This window comes from Odontomachus brunneus, unplaced genomic scaffold, assembly GCF_010583005.1.
Source record: "Odontomachus brunneus isolate Ranch 3 - 2012 unplaced genomic scaffold, Obru_v1 Obru_scaffold_105, whole genome shotgun sequence".
Lineage (NCBI taxonomy): Eukaryota > Metazoa > Arthropoda > Insecta > Hymenoptera > Formicidae > Odontomachus > Odontomachus brunneus.
In genome coordinates, this window is record NW_022639555.1 from 480,701 (window position 1) to 489,815 (window position 9,115).

At 37.2% G+C, this 9,115-nt stretch overlaps 1 protein-coding gene across 4 annotated transcripts in view; it reads right to left on the bottom strand.

Moving 5' to 3' along the window:
• The window catches only part of LOC116849070 (protein vein), a 934,475-nt gene that overhangs the window by 379,133 nt on the left and 546,227 nt on the right, over window positions 1-9,115 (bottom strand). For all 4 annotated transcript variants that reach the window (XR_004379067.1, XR_004379068.1, XM_032825856.1 and 1 more), the window contains exon 2: window positions 5,012-5,174. Coding sequence is in view for 2 of the 4 variants with exons in the window: in XM_032825856.1 (XP_032681747.1) it covers window positions 5,012-5,174 (163 nt within the window). In the remaining 2 variants the exon portion in view is untranslated. The remainder of the gene's footprint in view (window positions 1-5,011; window positions 5,175-9,115) is intronic.

The window sequence follows — 9,115 nt, forward strand, 5'->3', positions numbered from 1 at the left end:
CACGTGCTCGAGCGTCACGCCACAACACTCTCAACCGTCGAGACGAGCACATCGGGAGCTGCCGCGTTATTTTTTAGATTATTCCGTGTCGATTTTTAATACCGCGATTTGACTTCGCGACAATTGAGGCGATAATTAAGACAAATTAAGATGCGTACTCCTCACGCGAGCAGATGTTGCGGGCTTTACCGCGACAGGTAATTACCACGTTTCATCTACTTCTTTACTTGTTAGATAGAGAAACGTCGCGATTGAGTTCTTCAATGCTGAATATTATTAAATAGTATCATCATCTATTTATTATTCGAGTATTATTACTTCTTTATTCTGTTGTTATTTAATTATTTTTATTGCGTATTGGGAAGCAACTCGAGCGTGCCGTTACGACGATTTTCTTACTTCGTTTTGCTCTCGTGTGTAATTAATTGATATTACCGGATATTATTATATGGTTGTCGATTAGATATTAATATCATCATCCATTAATTAATCGGGTATTATTGATTGAAAGTTGGTCGTGTTACTGCAGGTTATTTGCGCCATATAGTGTTAGCGTTTAGAGCATATTTTGTGATAATTTTTTACAGTTTTTAATGTAATTTTCGCGTTTGCAGAGGCGTGTTTTTCAAAATAACGTAAAGTGTACCTAATTTGCTCTGCATCGCCTCTTGAATGACAATATGTGTTAATGTCACTTTATTCCCTCAATAACACGCCCAGAATCTTGAAAATAATTTTCCAATAGCCCAAAGTCGCGTTCATAATGTTAGGTTCAACTTAGCGTTGTAGGAATGTCGAATTCTCGCCCATTGGCCGAAAGTCGATCATGTCGCTGCAGGTTATTTAGGTCATATAGTGTTAGCATTTAGAGCACATTCTGGGATAATATCTTAGTTTTTTTAAGTAATTTTCGCTCCCGCAAAGATGTATTTTCGAAAATGACGTGAAGTTTGACTATTTCGCTCTGCATCGTCTCCCGGATCACGTGGAATGCTTCGTTTCATTTTCGCACGTACTTTCATGATGCAAAAGAGTCTTTAATTCAACGCAGGTAGAAAGAAGTAGTTTTTGCAGAATTATTCGATATCGTGATAGTAACTGTTCTTTATCGTTTTTGTCTCATATTGAGAGATGCTTCATGTTAGCGCCTATTTGATGATCGTCTTTATTCCATAAGTATCTACGGCCGGTATTCATAGTCGAATCTTATTTCAAGACTGTCTTAAATAATGTCTTAAGATGCGAATACGGCTCTGTGATTGGTTCATGACATCTTAAAACAGTACTTAAGATAATCTTAAATATAAGATCAGACTATGAATATCGGCCTGTAATAAATAGTGATTACAATTACAAGTTTCTTACACTTGTAATTGTACAATTAAACGATAACTATGATAATCTCCATCCCAAGAGGGGGGTCGGTTTGTCTTCATATATTATTATTAATCACACATAAAGTAAAAGAAAGAAGAGTAAACTCTAAGATCGATCGCAAATTTGAATGGCGAGGATTTTTCGATATCGAAATAAATTCGATATCGTCGGTAAATGATGATAACGTTTTCTACTTTTTGATAATCGTTATTGACGCTTATCAAATTCGTCGCTCCCTCCGATATCCCCTTAACGAAGAAATATACATAAAAGAAAAGAAGAGAACAGCATAATATATGATAAATGAAATAATGTAATATAAAAATTAATTATGATACGGAATGATATGGAGATTATAATAAAATATCCGGGCATTTTAAAATGAAATAATCTTTAACTATGGCAGATTTCAATGAGAAAGGAAAGAAAACCTTTTTTCAAAGTTTGAATTAACATGGCAGCGGCACAACCAAACGATTTGATTGAAGGGAGCAGAATTCTGGTTCTAATGGAAATTAGGTTTTTAAGAATCAGTTCTGTTCCCTTCAACCTAAACATGTTTAGTATCATTGTCATGTTAATTCAACCAATCTTCTTTTTCCGTGCACGGTTGCATAACGTTATAATGTCGTTACTGTCCGAAAAAGACACGCGCATCCCGAAAGCACGACGCGACGTCACGAAGCCAAACGGATCCCCAATCGATTCGTTCGGCGCGAATCCGCCCTACCGTTGATACGAATAATGTAAACTACCCGAGACGAAATTTTGGCTTTATGTTAAACCTTGAATTCTACAATGCAGTAGGAGCTAAGTTAACAAGGTAGGTTTAATTCTAATGATACAATTTACTCATACTTTAACTCTGATGATCTTCGAAAGGAGGGTACGCAAAATTGGGAACTGTAATTAAAACGAGAAAATGTTGTATATTCTTATTTATTTTGAGTGGTAGAATTCGAAAATGACCTTGAAAATTAGGGCACTAGCGGGGAAAACTTGGGAAATTAAGAAAAATGGAAAAAAACATGAAATCGTAAAAACTCCCAGACGTAATTTGTTTACCCTTGCGTTACTTTTTCTTGTTATTTTGAGTCGCAAAATCTCGAGTTAACTATCTGGAAGTACGTATGTAGAGGGTATGCAAAAAGTTTCGACGAAATATCTCGAGAAATATAGTTGTAGGAAAAAATATTTGAGACAAAAGTTGTAGGGCTCAAAAATGTCTATTTACTCTCTTTATCAGCTTAACTTTCGATTACGTCGTCAGGATCAGGTAAAAGTCGCATTGAATTTTTTTAAATAGGAGCCTTTATTTTTTATTACATATTCTTATATAGCTGTCCTTGAGACTCTTTCAAAATGCTGTAATTATATTCACATTATGTTATCCGTCTCGAAGTTATCGAGGTTTTTTCCAGGTTTTATCGAGGTTTTAATTTAATTTTTCAAGCTTTCCCCGCTATTTTCCTTAATTTTCTAAGTTCACCCCATTAGTGCCTTAATTTTCATGGTCATTTTCGAATTCTACGACTCAAAATACTAAGAATATGTAACATTTTCTTGTTTAAATTATAGTTCCCAAACCCTCAATTTTGCATAAGTTTCATTCCCTTTTTTTTTCTTAGCATCAAAATAGATTGTATTACAGACTTCAGAATATCAAAATAGATGTTGAATGGAATAGTGAGACTGAAAATAGGACCACAATTTTGACTCGGGTAGATCAAATAAAAGAAATTGATGTAGATTTCAGAATACTAATTAGATCTTGAATGGAATAGTAAGGCTGAAAGTAGGATTGCCCGGGTATTTTTAGCCGGAGACGTATCCCAAATCTAAATTTTGATCGTACTTTCAGCTTCACTTTCCATTCCATATCTATTTTGATACTCTGAAACCACATTAACTTCTTTTGATTCTATCCAACACATAGTTCCATGCAATACATATTTTGATACTAAAGAAAGTGAAAAGGAAAACCTAATCGGAGTCAAAGTAGTAAATTAGAATTAAATCTGCTTTGCTAATTTAGCCCTTATCGCTGCTGTACACTGAGTACACTGAGAGAAGAATTTAGTAAATATTATCAAAATTTGGTTACTATTACTAAATGGTAGACGTAATTATAGTGGGCCAAAGCTATGACAATACTTATTAATTAATTTAGTTCTGTAAAATAAATTATTTATTTGACAGAAGTAAAATTTATTTGCTTCCAGAATATATTTGGTAAGTAAAACTTATTGAATAGTTGAGCAAAATAAGCGATTTTATAGTAGTTACAAAATTTTTGGTAGGTTCAACCAACCATCTATAATAATAGATATTGAAACGATGTAATAGAATAGTGCTGCAAATGAATGAATTTTTTATACTGGTAACAAAATAGAACTCGTACCTACTGAATTTTTTATTACATGGGATATAACAATTTCATAACAATTATCAAATATCTGTTCATAACTGTAATATATTTCATATTAAATATTTAACATTAAATAACTATTACTAAATTATTTAATTGATATTACTGTGAATGCAATTACGTCATACTCCCAATCTATTAAATATTTGGCAATTATTATCATATTTAATATTAGTTACTAAGGATCCAACGAATTTCTGTAACTAAATGCAGTTTGTTATAGTTATCACACTGAGAGAAGAATTTAGTAAATATTATCAAAATTTGGTTACTATTACTAAATGGTAGACGTAAATATAGCCAAAGCTATGACAATACTTATTAATTAATTTAGTTCTGTAAAATAAATTATTTATTTGACAGAAGTAGAATTTATTTGCTTCCAAAATATATTTGGTAAATAAAACTTATTGAATAGTTGAGCAAAATAAGCGATTTTGTAGTAGTTACAAACTTTTTGGTAGGTTCAACCAACCATCTATAATAATAGATATTGAAACGATGTAATAGCTGCAAATGAATGAATTTTTTGTTGTGCTGCATTAAAACATACTTATACTGGTAACAAAATAGAACTCGTACCTACTGAATTTTTTATTACATGGGATATAACAATTTCATAACAAAGTTATGAACAGTTATGAACAGATATTATCAAATATCTGTTCATAACTGTAATATATTTCATATTAAATATTTAACATTAAATAACTATTACTAAATTATTTAATTGATGTTACTGTGAATGCAATTATGTCATACTCCCAATCTATTAAATATTTGGCAATTATTATCATATTTAGTATTAGTTACTAAGGATCCAACGAATTTCTGTAACTAAATGCAGTTTGTTATAGTTACCAGTCTTTTCTTTCAGTGTAGAATTCAAGGTTTGACATAGGGCCGAAATTTCGACTCGGAGCAACCGGCTGTACGTATCGATAGCGTTCGCCGAGTCGAGACGACGTGGTGTCGAGGACTGACTGCGTGAATTTGCGAGGACATCGTAGTCGTCGCTGTTGCGGATATCTAGAATTAGCTGCTCTCTCGCGGCTCGTTGTCCGAGTAGTTTGACCCGACGTGTTATTACGGCTTGTGCCGTCGCCGAAAGCTGACGTCCAAGGCGGGTCGCGGGGGAGGGGAAGGAAGGGCAAGACGGAGAAGGGCCGCGCGCGCACGGTTAATGGTAAAATCGGTTTGGCTCACCGTTTGTGCTGAATCCTGAGGCCTCTTCGGGGGTGCAGCGGTACACCGTTCTTCAGCCAGTGTACACTCGGGGGAGGCGAGCCCCTCGTCCTGCATACTAGCTTCACTCTCTCCCGTAACCTCGCTATCGAGTCCCTGAGTTCGGACAACGTAACTTCTCGCACTGAAATCAAAAGTTAGAATCTCGTTAACGCCTCGGCGCGCGCGTGTATGTGTATGGGTGTGTGGCGCTTTCGAACGCGCCGCCAATACCACGGAGCTTTAATTAACTCGCGCGATATAGTTAGGGTAAGACGGCGGTGCACGGCGCAACGAACGGAAACTAAGTTTGCGAAGAACCGATTTTCACGCCGGACGGCTACCGTCCACTTCCGGTCGGGCCGAATAGCCGCGCTCTCGGCGAGCCCGGCTGGGCGCGATGGACGCGCGCTTCGCGCTCGTGTCGCGAATAAAATGAAGGAAAAAAAAAAGCGAGACGGGCAGAAACGGAATAGCGAAGCACGGCGGATCGTGTGTAGCAGAAGGAGCTCTTCCTTTCGACAACCGGATATCGCCGGCCCATCGGTTTTGGCAAAGGCACTGGCCGGATGTCACGTTACGCCGTGAGACCGAACGGCGTATCCGCGAGTATCGGGCTATCGAGTATTGATTTACAATTTCGTTGCGCTCCAGAATGCGAGTGTAAAAACGATCCGTCCGAGCGCACGCACGAACGGACGGATCGCGCACGGAGAGACCGTCCTTCCTACGGACTGGCGTACGTAAATTTGGCAGCGAGTTTATTAGTCGCTTTGTAAAGCTCCGTCCCTTGTGAGTGATTCGTACTCACGTTGTAGAACGACGGAATAGAGAGAAAGGAATGATCAAAATTTTCTCAGTACACGCATGCGAGATGTTACATGAAAATCTGTGTAACTTTTAGGAAATTTGTCACGGCAACACAAAATTTTCATCATCGTGTCTCATTATTGATGTCAATTTAACGAGTAATTCACTCATTTTTGTAGAACGACGGAATAGAGAGAAAGGAATGATCAAAACTTTCTCAGTACATGCATGCGAGATGTTACATGAAAATCTGTGTAACTTTTAGGAAATTTGTCACGGCAACACAAAATTTTCATCATCGTGTCTCATTATTGATGTCAATTTAACGAGTAATTCACTCATTTTTGTAGAACGACGGAATAGAGAGAAAGGAATGATCAAAACTTTCTCAGTACATGCATGCGAGATGTTACATGAAAATCTGTGTAACTTTTAGGAAATTTGTCACGGCAACACAAAATTTTCATCATCGTGTCTCATTATTGATGTCAATTTAACGAGTAATTCACTCATTTTTGTAGAACGACGGAATAGAGAGAAATATAAAAGGAATGATTAAAATTTGCCCAAAACATCATGCCATGCGAAATATTATATGAAAATCTGTGTAACTTTTAGGAAATTTGTCACTACAACAAAAAAATTTTCATCATCGTGTTTTATTATTGATGTAAATTTAATGATTAAATATAGTTTAATATGTTTAATATGTTATAATTAAATATAGTTTAATATGATTTAATATAGTTTATTTCTCCATAAATATAATTAAAAACATTTTAGAGTTTCTGATTATCTCACGTTGTGATAATCATGGAAATCTACTTGGATAGAGTTTTACAGTGGGAGGAAAGGCATTGTTTTCAACAAGAAGGTCGCTGAACTATCTAATATTTAATCAATTTCAATCGTTTATTTCTGATTTATATTTTATGAATTTTCCTGTTAGTAGTACTGTGAATTTTTTATGGTAAAGCTAAGATTCAAAATAGTGGATGTGGCAATATGTATGTCAGAAATATTGAAATTTTACGATATTGAATATATTTGCACTAAAATATAGGCTATATAGACTTCTGGAGTCGCTCAATATGAGTCCGGGATGAAATGCAAAATTCAAAGATAGATTCAATATGACAGCTAAAGAAAAATCGGAATTTAATATGGCAGTTATTTTTATTATATTTTTTTGATTGCCATATCGAATTTATTATTTTATATATTTGAAAAAATATAATATAAAAATAATTGCCATATTAAATATCGATTTTTTTTACTACTATATTGAATATTTGACGTTTTGAATTTTGAAAATTTAACGCCAGATTTGTTTATTTTAACTGAAGAGAACATGGTTTTGAGAAGAAATTTGTATATACTTCTAATCGATCACTGTGCATACATGTCAGCAGTGGCTTTCAGTTCTAACAACATGAAACACATGGTGCAACTTCATTCGATAAAAAGTGGGCAAACCGATTTGTCATAGACTATATAGTGGTCGATATCTCATAATTATTTTTCCTGCTGTCTATTTATGTTATATCGGTTTCCTAGATTCAATATAATCTATTATTTGTTTTGTGTGATGAGTTTTGCATTGACGAGTTAAAAGTTTCATTTCTTCGTGGATATCCATAAGTTTTTTAGAGAAACTTAAATTTTTCGACCATGTGATTAAATGGCACATTTACTCAATGCTGGTAAATCTAAACAATTTATTTTGAATAACGGAAAACTCCAATGGTCGTTTCATTGTTATTTAAAGTGGCTTGCGTTATCACAGGCTGTGTTTTTGCCAAATGCATGAGAACTGTAGTTTAATCAATATTTCTAAAATACACGCGGTGTCCGTATTCAAATCTTGCGCCGACTCGTCATATGCGATAAGTCAGCCAATGAAAAATAATCACTTCGCAACTCCCATTCTGAAGAACTCAGGGTGAAACGCGCGCGCTCACTAAAAATCCGCGTCGCGAGTCGAAAGTCGCGGGAAAACGCCAAAGCGCGAGGAAACTTCCGACACGTCATGTACGCGCGAGAGAGGTCGCATAATGTTTCTTTTTCTCCGACATAAAATATGATCGCGCGAAACAAAAGCGACTCAACTCGGTCGGATATGAGGGATAAATGAAGAGGCGGAAGATTTGCGTTAATAAAAACGATGGAGAGACCGGGCGGCAATATGTGTGTGTGTGTGTGTGTAGTACGTTGTGCCGAGATCGCGTGATTTCAAAGGCACGATATAGAATTCCCACTGAAAATACAGGGAAACGTTCAATGAGCTCTCTCTCCATCTCTCCTCCTCGTCTATTATATTCATGTCGCATGACAGGGAATGATAATAAGGCGCCGTTAGCAAAGATTTCTTTGTCAGACTCTGCGTGGCGTAGGACGTCGCCGTCGCCGTTTGATTTATTATGTTTTCACGTGCATACGGCAATCGCATTCGCCACAAATATATTTCCCTTCGTGTGTCGCGTGTAAATAAAATTGATGTCGTCCCGTAGATGCGTTTGGGAAATTGAACGTGTATAAAGCACGTAGCTGTTCTTTGACGATGACAACGACAATAACGACGACGACGACGACGACGACGACGTCGACGACCGACTGTCCCGTCACTCCCTCGCTCGTGTCGCCGACGTGAATGCTGATCGATCGACGGGCAATTAAAAGCAATTATATCTCGCCGATCTCGTCGGGACGGCGGAGGATCGCGCTTGCCACGCGACTCGCGCGAAGGATGCATTAAATAATGCGCCACGAAGTAATCCCGATTGGAGAAATCAGTTTAACAGTCCACCGTCTGGAAAGTTAACGGGACTAATCGTCGCTTTCATTTCGGCAAAGTCCTCCTTCGTCCCGCCTTCATCAGATAGACAGTCCGCCGTGAGCGGAAGGATTACCGATGTCATTTGAATCTCGGCATGCGACTAGTATAATAACAACAGCCGAAGCGGCTGGAAACTTTATTTCGCTGTTCGCCCATTCAAGGTATTTCTTTTTCACGCTAATCGGCTCGACGAGCTTCCCGTTACGTCCCACTCCCCTTCTAGACTCGTCGACGTCGCTCGGATATTTGTCGTAAATTCACCGTGGCGCTCCGTCGAAGACGTAATCGATGGCGCTCGATTTGCATAACAGATTCTTCGCTTAATTGGAACACGACACGCCTACGATTCCTTTGATTTAAATTAGTTGTCGCGGCCCCGGAGGGGAAAGAGAGAGAGAGAGAGAGAGAGAGAGAGAGAGAGAGAGAGAGAGAGAGAGAGA